Below are 17444 nucleotides of genomic sequence, written 5' to 3'. Positions count from 1 at the left end.
CTCCGTGCCAGCTGCAGGGGACCCCATCCCATGAAGCCACATCAGGGGAAGGTGACTGCGGCCTGAACCTGGTTGTGGAACAGTCACAAGTCAGCCGGAGTCAGACCAGCGGGTGTTGTGGTCGGTTTAATGAGTTGTGTCACACAGGGAGTACTGGTGCACTACACAGCTCTACCGGTGTTAAACTGGCCCCAGCACTGGGAGGACGTGGAACAGCACGACCCAGCTGTAGAGGGATGAAGAGAAGTGATACACATCCAACTCCTGACAGCACTCAGCAGTGTCTGCAGAGCTTGGAGCCTGCTTGGAGCACCCCCACTGGCATTGGCAGGTACAACCCTCTCTGTGCAGGTGGAAGCTGTAAATGGCCAGAGTGGCTTTGATACTGGGCTTTTTGGCTAACAGAGGTGGGGAGGAGGCTATGGCATGCTCTGGGCTGAGGAGGTCGCTGCTCTCCAAGCCATCTCTTGTGGCACTGGCACCAGCCCACCATCTCTAGGTATTAGTGGGGAAGGGGGTGATCAGAAGGGCCCCCCCCTTAGCTTTGGGGCTGTCAGACAGCCCAGCTGGAGGATGCAACAGACACAGTGTGTTGGTTAAACCTGCCTATGGGCAGGGCCAAAGAGGCCAGGTGAGGCTGCATGCAGCAGGAGGGGAGGATTGAGTTGGAAAGCCCTTGTTAAGCATGGAACACGGCTGTGGAAGACTTATCCGTGGTCATCTCGCTAGAAGCATTAGGCAGCACATGCAGGCTGGACACAGGGGTGCAGACACAGGGTCCCTTCTCCTCTCCCCCAGCTCCTGTTCCTCAGTCAGGGCTCCTCCTCAGAGCATCCTTCTACCCCCTGAGGGAAAGGCCTTGTCCCTGCAGAGCTGAGCTCCTCTGATGGGCAGTGACGTGCAGGTGAGGCCGCCTGGGCTGGGAGCTCGTCCCTCCCTCCTGCCCTTGGCATCAATCCCTTGGGAGGTTGGGTGGGGGGATCTTTGTGGCAGACGGCTCCACACCCCAGATCTCCCGGGCATACTCCGTGATGGTCCTGTCACTGGAGAACTTGCCCGAGCATGCAATGTTCCTGATGACTTTCTTAGTCCACTCCCGGGGGTCCTGGGAAGAGGAGAGGCAACGTCAGCACTTGGCCCTGCACCCAGCTATGTTCCAGCTCCTGGCCTTGCAGGGCTTTGGGTACACACGCGTGGCTGGTTTAAACACTCTGGTGTGAGGCTGTCAGAGCAGTAGAACCTGCCTCAGCCATGCCCATGATGTGGTGTCTGTCAGAAGGGCTCCACAGGAGCATACTCATCCCAGTTCCCTTGGCAGTGCAGTGGGGGGGAAGCTCTTACCATGAACAGCTTGTCCACTTGACCTTGGCATTTGATGTAGGCCTCATAGTCAGCAAACACCTTGAACCTGAAACCCAAAGCAGAGTAAGGTGAGGCTTTGCCTGCTGGGGGACGCAGGCCAGCGGGGAAGGAGCAGCCCACCCCAGCACTCGCCTGTCATGGTACATGAGCATGTTCACAATGTCCTTGAAGCAACCGGGATCTCGAGGTGAGAAAAACCCACTGCTGATCTGGTCCACAGCCTGGCGCAGCTCTGGCAACCGCTCATAGTATTCCCGTGCATTGTACCTGCACCCGGCAGAGATGGGCTGTAGGGACTGATGCTCAACCCTGGAGCTGCATCCTTCATGGGCCAGGCATTGACCAGCCCAGGACAGAAGCTGCCTCTAGCCCCCCCTGCCATTTTATCCTGCTCCAGAACTGCCCAAAGAGAACAGTGTCCCTCCTGGAGATCATGGCAGGACCTGCATCCCCATCTGACAAGCCCTGGTATGCACTGGACACTCCCCAGCACCAACCCTTTCCGATCCAGAGCCTCCACATCCTCCACCCGCATGCCAAAGATGAAGAGGTTTTCTTCGCCTGCCTCCTCAGCCATCTCCACGTTAGCCCCATCCATGGTACCAATAGTGAGGGCCCCATTCACCATGAACTTCATGTTGCCGGTACCCGAGGCCTCTGTGCCAGCTGTGGAGATCTGCTGGGAGAGATCTGCTGCCGGGATCACTGTTGGGTGCAAGAGAGGTAGGAGTCAGTTGATCCTTGGTGTGCTGCAGCTCCCCATGGGCTGGGACCCTGCCCTGTCTTAAGGCCTCTCCTAAGGGGAGAGCCAGGTGAACTGCCATGACAGCCTCTTTGGGCCAGCGTGTTTCTGGGCTCTGCTGGGACATTCCCAGCTCCTGACATGTGCTTACACAAGCCCACACATACCCTTCTCAGCCAGGGATACCCGGTAGTTCTCCAGGAAGATGACCTTGAGCTTGTCCCCCACATAGGGATCATTGTTGATGACCTCGCCAACGGACGTGATGAGTTTGATGATCATCTTGGCCATGTGGTAGCCAGGGGCTGCCTGAAGAAGAGCAGCCCAGAAATGGTGAAGGCTTTTAAGGAAGGGAGAGCATGAGAGGTGCCAATGCGGGTCCTCGCCTCTGCTGTTCACATGGATCAGCAAAAACACCCTACTGAGAGGAGAAGTCCTGAGCCACAGGGAAAGAGTGATGGGGCCTTGTTCAGTCCCATTAGTCCATAAAGGCCTTCCTTGAAGAGCCCACCAGGAGACATGCTGACTAACCTACAGTGGGCCTGGCCAAGCCACAGAAGGGAACACATCCCACATCCCCACAGCCCAAGCATGCATCAAGTCTGGAATGCAAGTTACCTTTCCTCCGATCATAATAGTCCTTGGCACAAAGGATCTGGATGGATCACTTCTGACACCTGAAAGAACAGGGCGTAACAACCAGAGTGAAGGTAAAGCAGGCAGAGTTTACTGCATGCATCAGAGGTGAGCTGGGATCCCAGCCCATGTCCCATGGACCCAAAACACCTGCAGGACCCTGAATGCCAATGAGACATCTACCAGAGCTGTGCTGGGCACAGATGGGCCACAGAATCAGAATCTGCATTGGAAGGGACCTCATTTAGTTCCAGCCCCCTGTCCCCGTAGGAGTCCTTGGCCACCCCCTGGCATACTTTTATATGGGACCCCTGGCACTGAAAGGACACCCCTTGCCTACCAGCCCAGGCAGGACTTACGGTTGTAGAGGGTGATGGCATGCAGGCAGTTCAGCAGCTGCCGCTTGTACTCATGGATTCGCTTGACCTGCACATCGAACATGGACGAAGGGTTGATCTTGACCTTGTACTGCTCCTCCAAGTAGGCTGCAAACTTCAGCTTGTTCTCCTGGCGAGAAAATTCCATGAGGAACAGGCATGGGTTCCGAGGCCTTGAGTCAGAAGTGAGCATTTGCTGCTGGGATGTTCCTGGAAGCATCCAGGTGTCTTTAGCTTTCTTCTCCCCCAGCCACCCCCAGTGCATGTTACCTGCTTGACTTTTGCCACATCCCTGATGAAAGTCTCGTTGTTGATGAAATCCAGCAGCTTCTTCAGCTGGCTCAGGTCTGTGATAAAGCCTTCCCCAATTTTCTGGAAGAACAAACCAAGAGAGTGATGTTGTCCCACTCCTGAGACACTTCGCTGCAGCTACAACTCTGCTTCCCCAACAGAGATGCAACAGTCCTATTGGGAACTGGAAGAGGTACTCTGGCCAGGAAAAGGGGCACAGTTTCTTAGGGTGAGGCTACTTCTCTGTGCCATCGGGCAGCCCAAAGGTACAGAGGAAACGGGCCACTTGTAAAACCCAAAACAAGTTCCTCTTTCAAGGAGCTTTAGAGGGAGGATGTGCACCCGGGCCTCCTGGCAGCTGGGGGAACTGATGAGCAGATGAAGATAGATTTAATTGCAGGACATTATTCAGCTATGGCATGTCCCAGGGTGGAGCACAAACCTGTGCTAAAGGGCCTGCTAAACAAAGCAGACAGAACTGGGGCTGGAGCTCCAAGGGAGCTCTTTTGTGCCTGTGAAGCCGCCTGCTTTTGCAGACGCCCCACTTCACACACTGACAGATTGTGCGTAGTCACTGCAAGGACACGGAACCACATCCAAATCTCAGCGACATTTTTGGCCAACTCTTCCTCACCAACTATCAACACCCAGCCAAGATCACACCTACACGTGCAACAGGCGTGCTCCTCCCATCGGACACACGAAGAGGTGCCCAGGAGCGAGCGGCTCACCCTTCAGCTGCCTGCAGCTCACCTCAGCAATAACATCGGCCAGTCCCGGGTTGCACAGCAGGAGCCAGCGCCTCGGTGTGATCCCGTTTGTCTTGTTCTGAAACTTCTCCGGCTCCAGCTCATAGAAATCCTTGAACCTGGAGGAGCAGCGAGCTCTGAGCCACCCACCACCGCCCAGAGCTCCAGCTGGGCCCCTGCCGTACATGCTCCTGAAGCAGGGCAGTCTGTGGACCTCCCTGTAACACACGTGAGCTCTGTGCTGCCCCTCACTCCTTTCAGCTCTAACGCTGAGGGTTCCACCAGCTCCAGAGTTAAACACATGAGACAGTCTCCCCAGCCTCTATGCCCATTAGGGCAACCAAAGCTGACCCTGACCCAGGCTTGCAGGCAGAGCCCAGTGAGTGAACAGGGTTGCATCCCTCGGGTGTCCCCCAACTCACACGGAGTTCTTAACAATGTCCGAGTGGATACGGGCCACGCCGTTGACTGCATGGGAGCCGATCACACAGAGATGTGCCATGTTAATGCGCTTGCAGTCTCCTTCCTCAATCACGGACATCCTCCGGAGACGGTCAATGTCCCCTGGGTAGAGAGCTGCCACCCGCTGCATGCGGAAAGAGAGGGACATTAGTGACCCAGCCATAGGACCATTCCCACCCTAAAGGCAGCCGTATCAACCCCCCTGAGCTCCCACGGCTTGTGACCAGCCCGACCCCTTACATCCAGATGCATCTGGTTGAGGGCATAGATGATCTCCAGGTGACGTGGGAGCAGCTTCTCAAACATAGAGACTGGCCAGCGCTCCAGGGCTTCGGGAAGCACCGTGTGGTTGGTGTAGGCACAGGTCCGCTTTGTGATCTCCCAGGCCTGCGGTACAGACAGCAGGTTAACACACACATGCCCAGGCAAGGAGGGGAAAGGAAACCCCACGTGAGAACAGGACAGCAGCTCTTTTCCCTGTATGGTTCAGCATGGACCTCCCAGCTCTGCTTACCTTGTCCCAGTCCACTTTCTCCACATCCACCAGGATCCGCATGAGCTCTGGGATGGACAGGGCAGGGTGGGTGTCATTTAGCTGAATAGCCACCTGCAACACAAGACTCGCTGGGCTCAGATCTGGCAATGATAGGACTGTGACAGTGTCCTGCACGCATGGGCTTGGGGTGAGGGTCAGCCCCAAGCCTCTTCTCATGGCACACACCCCAGAAACAGGCACCTCTCAGGAACAGAGCTACTCACTCTCTGCTCTAAACCACCTGTTTTCCAACTCACATTGCCAGGGTCATTGTATTGTATTGCTCCAACCTGGTCTTGAGCCTCCCGCTCTCCCTCACTATAGGCAGGTCTGGCTGAAACACCCGTGGGCCCTCTCTGCCACACACTCACCTTGTCTGGGAAGGTTTCAAAGCACGTTCTCACTGGATCTCGACAGCCAAATTTGGAGGACTTAAAGCGCCGTATGATGTCCTGGAGGGTGGCAGCCACCACAAAGTACTCCTGTTTCAGCCGCAGCTCCTTGCCTTCAAAGAACTGCAAGTGGAGGGACCAAAGCCATCAGTGCTGCAGCTGCCACCCCAGCTGGCAGCCAAACCCCTGGAGATGCTCCTGTCCACTCTGATGGGCCTATAGCTCCAGTACCTCATCAGGGCAAATGCGGATGTTTCTCGCCTCTGACGGGTCTAACAAGGGGCTCAGCATCCCAAACAGCTGCCTCCAGAGGGCAACAGAACCTGCCACATCCATGGTACTCCTACAGAGCAAGCACATGTCCCTCCCTCACTGCAAGACCCTTTGCAGGGGTTTTGGACCACAGATCTTGGGCTTGCTGCAATGGCCAGGAGGCAGTGTCTCTGGACACACCAACTGCCTCCCATGCACACTAGGCTTCATGCTGATCTATTAGACAAGACCAGCAGGAATGAGAGGGTTGGGGTAAAGCACAGAAGATCAGCTTTTTCAGCACAGATGCTAACCCACAACTAGATAGTTAAGGCTCTTCCCTTCTGGATACAGTGCCCAGTGGGTGACATGGCCCGGGACAATCCCTGCAGTGAGACATCCTGTCTGAATGGAGTGGAGATGGAAACGAGTCCCCCCTCATGGCAGTCTCTGAAATGACAACTGACCTTTGCAAAGGATCAGCCATGTAAGTTGGCAACTGCCTTGAATTTGAAGGAGTAACACTTCCTCCCCTCCTTGCAGCAGGAAACAGAGCATCTCTACACTACAGGCCAGACTCTCAGCTGCCCGCTGCCAGCAGAGACCCTCTGAAACCCCCAGAGCTGTGCCTGTTCACTGGGAATTACTGGGCCAACCTATTGCATTAAAACCCCCTAAACCAGAGCAATAAACACCAGGTGGCCATGACCTCCAGTGCTTGCACACAAGGCAGTACCACTACCGGGAGGGAATAGAGGCAGGAGAGGCACTCACATTGTCATTTGGGTACAGGACTCTGGATATGTTCTCTGCCAGGTTTCTGTCCAGCACTGCCTCAATGTAGTCACCCACGTTGACTGCAGCAAAAGAGAAACACACACAGCGCTGAGGCAGCTGTAGGGGTTCAGGCAGGTCCCCGACACTGGGCTTCTCCATCTTTGTCCCGTAAAGAGATTTGTAACAGGAACATTCAGGCTGGTGTTACTGAAATCTGAATGGAAATGTATACATGTGAAGGCACCAGAGAGGCAGGAGAGAGCAGGATAAGAGAAAGGCAAATCTCCAGGCAGCTTCTCAAGACATATCGGGAAGGATAGACAGACACTGAAGACAGACAGCAGCCAGAGGTGAAAAAAGCGAGGACTAAAGAGACATGGGGCCAGGCAAAGAAGCACAAAGACCACAATCACACTCAACTCCTAAAGGGCACAAAAGACTCATCTGAAAGCCAGCTCGCAGTTGCCAATCAAGACTTGAGGAGACATTAGGAGGACTCGAGCCATCACCCCTTGTCCCACACAAGTCCTCCTGGCAGGGCTGCTTGGCCACACACATCTCTGTGCTTGCCAGCATGGAATCAGAATCATCATCTAAAACCTTGCCCTTCTGCAACAGCCTAGCACTGACATTTGGCGTGTTAGTTGCCCTGTATCTGCTCCTCGGTGCTACAACCAGAGCCTGAAAAATCCTCTAGAGAGGTCACATGTAGACCCAGTGGAAACCAGTGATAAGATGGGCTATGCTCCTTCAGCATTAAAGGAGGATGCTGCAGAGAAATGACCCTCCCTGGCATGTGTGGGTTTGCAGCTCCTTTGGTGATGTGGGGAGTGCAGCGGTGGGTGGTCTATCATTTGGGGAAGGCACAGAGCAGGTTTTGAGAGCATGATAAAGTGTGATGGAGATAGAAGGAGGGCAGATGAGCGTCCTGGTTCACAATGGCTCAGGAAGTAGTGTCACCCATGGATGTGCACATAGCATTGCATTTTGGAATTGGCCAGGAGATAGGATAAAGCAGGCCAGAGGGAGAGTGCAGTGCACACAGGCACAACCACATTCCAGCCTGGTCAGGAAAGAGACATTGGAGGGATAGCACTTACACTCTTGGAGGTTGAAGTCATTGGGGGCTTTTGCAGACCACAGCCTCATGGTGTTCACAGTGTTGTTCTTGTACCCTGGCACCGGCGTGTCATAGGGCATAGCAAGGACAACCTGCAAAAGAACAGCATTCCCTCTGATGAGCAGCACTCTGGCCTCAGAGGAGGTGGGAAAGTGGCCGAGACCTCTGCAGGAAGAATCCAGAGGACACAGACAACTCACGGCTATGGTAAGAATCTCACCTCACTACAACACACTTGCTGAGCCTCATGAGCACTGCTATCATGAACACTTCCAGCACCCACTGGCAAAGCATTAATAGAAGCAGAGCTGTTTGGAGCTTTACTGACAAACTGGAGTTAAAAGCCCATCAATTATATGTGAAAAGAGTTGCAAGAAACCTGCTGACCTTCCTACACCAACAGGCATTCCTGGGAGTTACTCACCAGAGCACTGCAAGCATCCTGAGCCAGCCACTGCAATTCTGTCTGTGCTGGGGTAGGGCCAGGGCAACTGGGACCTTTGAGTTTCCGTCTGGGATACATTCCACATCCTGAATCTTGCCTGCTAGCCTCCTGCAGCCTGCCAGAACCAAACCCTAGTCCAGCACCATTCCTAGAACAGTTCATCCAGTGCTCAAGGTCTGTTGAACCTGCCTGGGTAAATTCACTGAGCTCTCCAGCACCCAAAGTGAACATGAGCATGAAGCTCTTAGTGCATCAGGATGATGCTTAAGCATCAGGATGCTGCACACACAGCTACAGGGAGTAACACTGGGGCTCCCAGCTCAGATCACACTAGCCAGGCAGGCCATGGGTGTGCTACCAAGCTTGTGTGCTCCAGCTCACTCCTATGCCAACATCTGCATGTCTCCAGCCCTGCTGAGCAGCGAGGCAAGGCACCCCGATCTCAGCCTGGAACACAGAGGCTGAGGGCTTATGCCAGAAAAGCTGAATGGTGCTTACAGAGCAAGGCCCTGATCCTGCAGCACAGAGGCTGGGACACCATTCTGACACTGGCAAAAGGAACCAGCACCCTCCTTAACAAGTCAGTGTGTATTGGCATGACAGCCACAGCCAGAGGCTGCCTGCAAGGAAAGATGGGAGAGGCAGCAGGGAATGGAAGGGGCTGTGCTCGCAGGGCAGCACGCAGACCAGCACGCTGGCCCTCAACAGTCTCCTTGTGCTGGCATCAGCAACACCTCCTCTCTGGGGAGAAGCAGCAAGAGCTCAGGCTCTCACAGCTGCCATCACCAGCTCCGAACATGGAAGCAGGCAGCAAGCCCACCCTGCCTGAGCCACGGGACTGGGGCACATCACATGAGCTGAGTGATGCTATATTGGGAGACTGCGTCTTTGGCTTTTTTGAGCCTTTCCAACTTGTTCCCTTGATGGCTTTATCTGAAAATTCACCTCCCTGCAGGAAGCAGTGTTTCACTGCACCGTTTGGGAACCCTGAAATCCCGGACTACTGCTGGGGTCAGGAGATGAGCACACCGAAAGGCAATGGGCTCAGTCCCCAAGTGATGTCTCTGGCAGAGTACCTCTGTGCTGCTCACAAGGCTGTGGTGTTGAACCTCTGCACTCTGTGTGTCCTGGGACTGCACAGCACTTGACAACCAGGGTCCCTGGGAAAGGATCTGGTTTGCTTCCCCTCTGAGCAGGCCTAAGCAACTCTGCAAGTGAGCTTCAGTTCTTAGTGCTGAATAAAATGGCTTGGCTTTATGACTGTGTGCTCCTGGGACAGACAGAGCTAATTCATGAGGCTGAGAGACCCCTGAACATCATGGGACAGGCTAAGTCATGTCCCTGAATCCCAGAGAAATCATTGTCCTTCCTCCCTCCATCCTGAGCAGTGCTTAGACAGGAGAGGCTGAAACATTTTCTATCCTCTTACTAAATCTGTGCCTCTCTAAAGCTTGCTTTCTCAGCTGTAAGACTGGAATGCACTTGGGACACATCAGCCTGTGCTCTGAGCAGGCACATGCTCCTGAAGCACAGCATTAACCTCCCCAGCTGTGGGAGGCTGAAGAACCATTTGCTTTCCACACCACCACAAATCAAAGCCTCCAAGCAGACTGGAGACTTGAAACCATGCTTCCAGCACACAGTCACCTTCAGCAAGGGCAGCGGAGAGGGTTCTGCTCTGCTGGGTGAAAAGCAAAGTCTGATCCCCCAGCAGGAAGGGACAGACTGTGCCCTGTGCCCCTGGTCCATCCTCCCTAGCCCAGCACTGCAGGAGATGTTGGTACCTGGGTGTCGACCCACTTTACACCCTCGGGGGTGTGATCCACGCGGCCATAGAAGTGCACGGGGAGCATGTACTCTGGGCGCGCTTTCTCCCAGGGGTTGCCGTAGCGCAGCCAGTCATCGGCCTCCTCCACCTGCAAGGGGCAAAGAGAGTCTGAGTGATGGCTCCTGTCTTCGAGTGAAGGCTAAACAAGGCTCTCTGAAGGGAGAGCAAAGCTTTAAAAGCAAAGCTTTAGTAAGCTGACTTTAAAAATGGATGTGCAGAGGCCTCTAGAGGACAGCTGGGTTTTTCAAACCACGGATGACTACATGGCAGCTGGTATAAATACATCAGCCTTTACAGGCTGTACAGGTTTAAACCATCCAAACTGCTGCAAACACAGACTGCTGCACTCAGCCTCTCTTGAGTTCTTTACATCCAGTTTGATAGTGGAAGATGGGGGATGCGGTTCCCTAGAAGGCAATCCGTGCTGTTCCTGACAAGCCACCCCCTGTAACCCAGGTCTTGCTCTGCCCTCTGCCAGAGAGCATTTCTCCTCTCCACTCAAACAGCAGCAATGGGAGTGAGTTCAGCAGAGCCACCAAGGCTTATGTGCACCAGACCCCAAAGGGTGAGGAGAGATGCTTTGTGCCCACAGGCATTGCTGTGCCAGGCAGGGGGGCAGGTCCGAGCCACAGCCCAGCATTACCACCATCCCTGTTCTTTTTTAAGCAACATTAAGCCAATTACAGGGACGTTTTGTTCCCTGTGTTCACCATTTATAGGGCCTTGAATCGCAGCCTCTCTGTGGGGAAGGAGAAAAAAACAACCCTCAAACCTCTCACCCTCCTGACTTATGGAAAGCTATTTTAAAGGGAGAAGAGGTCCTTTATGCTCAGAAGCAAGGCAAGTCTCCTAATGGAAACCACTTCCAGATATACACTAGGGAAAACTGCCAGCGGGGGCAGGATTTTTTAGCCTATATTCACTTGCAAATGTTATGATCATTAAAGCTACAGGACAGTCCCTGTTTATGCCCTCACTGCATCTCCCACGGAACCCACAGAAGCAGCAGCACTCCAAGCACTTGCATGTGTCCCATCACGTTCAAATTCATCCTCCATCAGACACCTTCATGAAGTGTTTAGCCACGTCTCCAACAGCTAAGTCTTAAGTCCAACTTAACATTTGGATTTGATGATCTTAAAGGTCTTTTCCAACCTGGCTGATCGTATGATTTGATGATAAGCATGCGCTGCCAGGTGAGTGCCTGCCACGTGGGCACCCCGCCACCCTCAGCACTCCTCTCTGTTCAGGCAGTCAGAGCCCAAGGGTCAGCACAAGTGGTAGGAAGTGGCAGCACATTTGGCATCAGGTTTTGGGCTCATGCATCCAGCTTATGAACAGGTCAAGGCACTGCAATGTCATTTGTGTGGTGAGGCCTTGTCCACAGGCAGAGGTGACCACCACAGTGTGACACAGAAGGAGAAAGGGTGACCTGCTTGAGTAAGTCCAGAGGAAGTCACGGAGATGCTCCAAGGGCTGGAGCAGCTCTGCTCTGGAGCCAGGCTGAGAGAGCTGGGCTGGTTCAGCCTGGAGAAGAGAAGGCTCCTTAAGGGGAGACCTTAGAGCAGCTCCAGTGCCTAAAGCGGCTGACAAAAAAGCTAGAGAGGGGCTTCTGACAAGGGCCTGTAGGGACAGGACAAGGGGGAATGGCTTTAACCTGACAGAGGGGAGATTGAGATGAGACATTAGGAAGAAATTCTTCCCTGTGAGGGTGCTGAGGCCCTGGCACAGGGTGCCCAGAGAAGCTGTGGCTGCCCCATCCCTGGCAGTGTTCAAGGCCAGGTTGGATGGGGCTTGGAGCAACCTGGTCTAGTGGAAGGTGTCCCTGCCTGTGGCATGGGGGTGGAACTGGGTGAGCTTTAAGGTCCCTTCCAAACCAGTCAGTGATTCCATGACTTGAGTTTGTTCACGTACCTGCCAGCCATCGACAATCTTCTGGTTGAAGATACCAAACTCATAGCGGATGCCATACCCATACGCCGCCAGCCCCAGCGTGGCCATGGAGTCCAGGAAACAAGCTGGAAGAGCAGAACATGGTCATGCTGCATGGAACCTCATCCCTCACTTGCTGTCCCTGCCACAGCTTGCTGCACATGGGAGTGAGAAGCTGCCACAACCAGTGCCACTGGAAACATCTATTACTCAGAGGAAATGTGCATGCAGAAGGGGCAAACCTGCTGAGCCACCAGGAACACCCCAAAGTTGTTGATGACAAGCACAGGCCACCGAAACCCCAAATCCAGCCTTGACACTGAGAGCACTTCTAGACTTGCCTGAGGTGCCCACAGCTTGATCTGGGCCTGCCTGCCCAGTAAAGCAGGGCTTCTGACCCCAAGTTGCTGTTCCACCAGCTACTGCACTATGACTGCTTTCAAAGCAAACCCTTCCAGCCTTCAGTCTGGGGCAGCTCTGGTAAAGATCAGCCCCAGCATTTCTCCTGCACTGGGAAGCTCCTGTCTCCAGCAGTACTGTGGGACAGGCAGACAGAAATAGCTGCCAACAATCTGCCCACATGAGAGCTGCTTGGGTGCCTGTGAGAAGTGAGAGATTTCACGGGGAGGTGAGGAGAAAGGCTCCAGACAGCCTCTTCCAGCCAGAGCCCTGTCTGCTGTGCTGCAGACTACACAACTGCACCTCCAGGGTGTCCTCCCTGGGGAGGGGGCTCATTTCTGGCCAGCCAGAAGCAGGCAGGAGGGCAGCACACTGCTGATGGGGGCTGAGGTGGTCTGCACACCGTGCTGCTGTGGTGCCTCCAGTCACACCAACTCATGCCCCCTGTGTGAGGAGGGGGCTCCCTTCTCCCCAGCTTACCTGCCAGGCGGCCCAGTCCTCCGTTCCCCAGCCCAGCATCTTCTTCTATTTCTTCCAGCTCCTCCAAGTCCAAACCCAGCTACAGGGGAAAGAGCCACAGCAGAACATGTCATCGCCCAAAGGCCATGCCCTGGGGCTGCGGAGGAGGGCACACACAGATCCCAAACCAACCCACACCATGGGAAACGAAGCCCACATGGGTCTCTGCATCTCCCTCTCCCCACAAAGCATCTCACCAGCCCCTGGTCCCTGGGAAGTCCAGTTAACTGGAAAACAATTTAGCTCATTATAAAACGTCGCTTTCCCATGGACGAGGTTTCCTTAGAGACCTCAAACAAACACTCATCTCCTGGCAGCCCAGGAGGCCCTTCCACTGAGCTCGCCCTTGGAGAAAGGACGGCGAACAGCCAAGTCATGTCCGGGTACACACACTGCCCCCCTGCTCCCAACCGCCCCGTCCTTGAGGGAGAGCACAGCCACTGGTTACAGCAGCGTTCATCATGCCCTGGGCCTTCCCACATGCAGCCCCACCTGCTGCCCAGCTCCGTGACCGCAGGCCATGGCTGGAAGTGGCTGTTCTGCTCCATCTCATTTGTTCTCCAGCCCAGGGACTGCTGCCGGATGCAGGCTAAGTGGTGTGCCGGCAGCAAACAGTCCTCAGGAGCCAAGAGATCTCACCTCAGTGCCAGGGAGGACAGCGGGGAGTCAGGACAACACCATGGCTGCTGCCTGAGCTGCTCCCCAGCACTTCAGTGCTCTGCAGCAACAGCCTGGGACAGCCTCATGCCCAGTGTGATGGGGTCCCAAAAACCAAGGCGGATTCCCTGTGACAGAGCCATGCTGGGTACAAGACCTTCTATCCCAGCTGGAAGCTCATCCCATGATGAGCTCCACATGTCAGAGGCTACAGCGAGTAAAGCCTCTGCTTGCATGTCGGGCCAAACCAGCGTGTGGAAAGTGCCTTGTAAAGGGATTTGAAGATCCTCCCTGGAAAAAGCCAGCCTGCCCTCTGAGGCACAATAGTTCAGAGAGGAAAGGTGTCATGTCCCTCCCTGGAAAGCCCTTCCCATCTCCTGGCAGGGAGAGTGATGGTTCACCAGCAACTGTAGCACTTCATTTGAGAGACAGTGCCAGAGCCCAGCTTCTGCTAGCAAGTGTAACATGGATCAGTGCAGTGGAAGGAGGGGAAGAGGAGATGGGGAAATAAAACTCTTGGGTAAGAAAGCCCAAAATCTCATACTCTTTCAGAAAGGTCACTGTCCTGCTGGAGAGGTGGGTGCAAACCCAACTCACCACTGCTTGTGGTTTGCTTCATGGTACTTAGCTGTGCTTTTCCCAGTTTGAACTCTGATAACATTTTAATTCAAGCAAACAATGCCCTCCCCTCGCCTTCTTCCTTCCCAGTGACTCACTTGCATCTGGCAGCACTGTTGTGTACACAGATGTGTACATGTGTGAACTGTAATTTGGTGTCCTGGGGCTCAGCTTCACCCAAGCCTCGCTCTGTTTAGTCAAAAAACTCAGGAGGAGGGAGACCTGAGAAATACAGGTAACCAGCCCTCCGCGTGGCAAAGTGGGACCAGTTCCTCATGGGAACCCCAGCACCCCCAAGACCTCACCTGGTAAATGGCTTCATCACAAGCATTCTGCAGGCCCAGGTTCACCATGGTGTTCTGCAGAGTGCGGCCCATGTAGAACTCCAGGGACAGGTAGTAAATGCGCTGGGGAGGCAAAGCGAGACACTTACCCACAGCACAGCACTTTGCTTTCACCAAAGTCACTCGAAATTAAGAGCAGAGCCAAGTGCTTGCCAGGGTCGGGACATCTTCCCAAAGCAGCTCTTGGCTCCTGCTCCCGAACACCATGCACCGCAGTTTGTTTGTCAGAAGGATCTCACGTGGGATGCGGGCCAAGCTTGGGCTGCACGTCTCCCTGCCAACAGCCTTCTATAGAGAAAACTTGTTGCCTGTTAAGTGTTTCCCTAATTAACTTAGGGCAAGAGCTCTGGAGGATGCTGAATGGTGTATTTATACACACCGAGCTCGCCCGAGGTGATGTTCAGGTTGGGCTTTTGAAGTTTGCCCGTGCTGAGATGAAGCTGATGCAGTCTCTGCCCAGGACCCTGTGCACACCGTTCAGGAACGTCATTTCCCTATCCCATGGGTCCTGTTCCCTCCACTCCGGGTTTTACACACGTTTCACCCTGTGGAATAAATAAACTGTCCTGCTGGTGGCAGGGTTCCTGGCAAGACAGGCAAGGCTGCTCCGTGGGGACCTTCCAGGTTTGACGGGAGCTGTGCCTGTGCTGTGAATGGTAATGCAAACCTGTTTGTGGCATGAGGAGCAGGCTGGGCAAACCTGCCCTCACGCAGGTATTTTTAGAAATCAATGGGAATCTTTAACACAGCTCCAGCCTGACTGTAAATAATGCTTCCTCCTGAATCTCTCCATCGTAGCTGGGCTCTTTTCCTGCTAAGCAGCAGGATTACCCACTCTGCCACCTCTGCTGGGAGTCTGAAAGGGTCCATCTGCTCCCTGGGGCTCGCTGTAGAGACTGAAACCATTGCACAGCTGTGTAAATCACAGAATCACAGACTGGTTTGGGTCGGAAGGGATCCTGAAGATCATCCACTTCCAACCCCTGCCATGGGCAGGAACACCTTCTGCTACCTGTGCCAGGGCCTCAGCACCCTCACAGGGAAGAACTTCTGCCTAATCTCAGCCTCCCCTCTGTCAGGTTAAAGCCATTCCCCCTTGTCCTGTCCCTGCAGGCCCTTGTCAAAAGCCCCTTTGCAGGTTTCTTGTAGCCCCTTTAGGCACTGAAAGCTGCTTTAAGGTCTTCCCAGAGCTTTCTCTTCTCCAGGCTGAACCAGCCCAGCTCTCGCAGCCTGGCTCCAGAGCAGAGCTGCCCCAGCCCTGCTCCTTTCAGCCTTCCACAGAGCTGTGTTTCTTGTGTGAATCCAAGTCAGAGGGATGGCAAGCAAACCTTCTCCAGGCTCCCCTTAGCCTTTACAGGACCTGTACAAGCTCTAGTGTTAGTGCAGAAATACGGATCAGAGCACATCTGTGTGAGTAGCAAGAGCTCCATGCACTGCTGCTACCCCCCAGTATGTGTGCAGCTGTAAACTGGTGTCAAAGTGTGATTTCTTGAGTCAAGGCAATACTCATAACCCCAAGAACATAGCTGACTGGAGGAGGCAGCTGCCTGCAGGCTGGGAGGCGTGTGCCTTTCCTAGAGCACACCTGCCCTCTGGGGCTCCCCAGGTAAGTGCTGGAATGGTCTGAATTGAAAAAGGATTAAGGATGATTAACACCCTGCAGCCCCCAGCACCACCACCCTGCCTGACAAGTGGGGAGGAGAGGAGGGAGCAGGCCAAGTGCCCCAGGAACCACCAACCCACAGGGCTTGGTGACCTAAGAGAGCTTGTCTGGGGTGCATGAGGCAAGGGAGGCTCCAGCCTCAGAGCAGAGCTTCCTGAGGGCTCTGCAGGAGTGAAGCCAGGCCATGGCATGTGCTGAGCCATGGAGGTGATGTGTCCAGTGCCCACAGGGGACACTGCTGTGGTGGTCATGGCCATGGGGAAGCACGCCAAGGAGATGGCAGCAGCAAGGCCCATGAGAGGACATGCTCACAGGGGGTCACAGAGTGCTTGGAGGGGGGGGACAGGATTGCAGGGCAGCTTGGGGGGGACCCAACCACGGCAAACTGCATGAGGAATGTGGCTGTGGTGATGCTCACGGTGACACTGCCGCGGCAAAACGTGTGTGATGGGCATCGCTGGGGCAAGGTCCACAGGCACACAACCAACATGAGGTGAGGGCCATTGGCAGGATGCGTGCAATGCCCGCGGGGGGCACAGCCACCGCAGGGTGCGTGCAAAGGGTACGGCCGCGGTGATGCCCACAGGGAAGAGGCGCACAAGGGCCGCAGCCACGGCTGCGGTGATGCCCAAGCAGACACGGGCCACAGCAAGGGGATGCCCGCAAGGAAGGCACAGCCGCCATGCCCCCGTCCCCGGCGCTCACCTTCGGGTCCCGCTCGTAGTAGTGCTGCTGGGTGCGGATCCAGCGCCCCACCAGGTGGTCTCGCACCGTGTGGGCCAGCGCGAAGTAATAGTCCCGAGGGGTGGCGACGTTGCGGTCCTTGACGAGGGTGAAGTGGAGGTGCCGGTTGAAGCTCTTGCGCACCTCGGCCACGTCCCCGAGCCCCGCGATCCCCCGCACGCTGATCTGCTTCCGACGCTCCCCGTCGCTCAGCGGCGCCGCCATCCTGCCGCCAACACCGCCCCAGCGGCTCCGCCGCGGGACCGGGCTCTGAAGAGGGATGGGGACCGGGACCGGGATCGGGATCGGGCTCTGCCGCAGCCGCCGCGCCTGCGCCTCCGCTGCCTTGGGACGAGGCGGGGCCCGCACGGCCGGCGCCAGGCCCGGCCCCCGGGAGGGGAGCGGCTGCCCGCCCCCGGCGGGGCTGCGGAGGGGACCGTGGTGCCGCCATGATGGCGCCGGCCGCTGGCTGGTATGTGGGGATGGGGATGGCTAAAGGGGCCCACAGGAAAGCCGGAGAGGGGCTTTTGACAAGGGCCTGTAGGGACAGGACAAGGGGGAATGGCTTTAACCTGACAGAGGGGAGATTGAGATGAGCCATTAGGGAGAAATTCTTCCCTG

General features: G+C 55.3%; 1 protein-coding gene across 1 annotated transcript; it reads right to left on the bottom strand.

Annotated features, from left to right (window-relative positions):
- Positions 1–491: 491 nt before the first annotated feature.
- Positions 492–17083, bottom strand: PYGB (glycogen phosphorylase B). Its single transcript, XM_061475584.1, has 20 exons — positions 16806–17083; positions 14399–14500; positions 12780–12858; positions 11883–11986; positions 9925–10056; positions 7676–7787; positions 6573–6655; positions 5526–5669; positions 5134–5226; positions 4860–5006; positions 4580–4743; positions 4162–4276; positions 3388–3489; positions 3100–3247; positions 2723–2781; positions 2272–2413; positions 1860–2067; positions 1495–1629; positions 1342–1408; positions 492–1105 (listed from the first exon to the last, which is right to left on the bottom strand). The coding sequence occupies exons 1-20, from the start codon at positions 17046–17048 to the stop codon at positions 953–955; spliced, it is 2532 nt and encodes an 843-aa protein (XP_061331568.1). The 5' UTR covers positions 17049–17083; the 3' UTR covers positions 492–952.
- Positions 17084–17444: the final 361 nt, after the last annotated feature.

This window comes from Pezoporus flaviventris, unplaced genomic scaffold, assembly GCF_033815535.1.
Source record: "Pezoporus flaviventris isolate CSIRO_AGI_PZ_B2104156 unplaced genomic scaffold, CSIRO_AGI_Pfla_v1 ptg000083l, whole genome shotgun sequence".
Classification (NCBI taxonomy): Eukaryota; Metazoa; Chordata; class Aves; order Psittaciformes; family Psittacidae; genus Pezoporus; species Pezoporus flaviventris.
This window is presented reverse-complemented; position numbering and strand designations above follow the sequence as displayed.

What these genes read in the sequence shown, in the direction of transcription:
- PYGB (XM_061475584.1), bottom strand. Translation starts at nt 17,048, where the DNA reads ATGGCGGCGCCGCTGAGCGACGGGGAGCGTCGGAAGCAGATCAGCGTG. An exon ending in GACATTGTTAAGAACTCCGT is followed by an intron (nt 4,277 to 4,579) that starts GTGAGTTGGGGG and finishes CTGCTCCTCCAG; the next exon opens with GTTCAAGGATTTCTATGAGC. An exon ending in GGTATCCCTGGCTGAGAAGG is followed by an intron (nt 2,068 to 2,271) that starts GTATGTGTGGGC and finishes TGCACCCAACAG; the next exon opens with TGATCCCGGCAGCAGATCTC.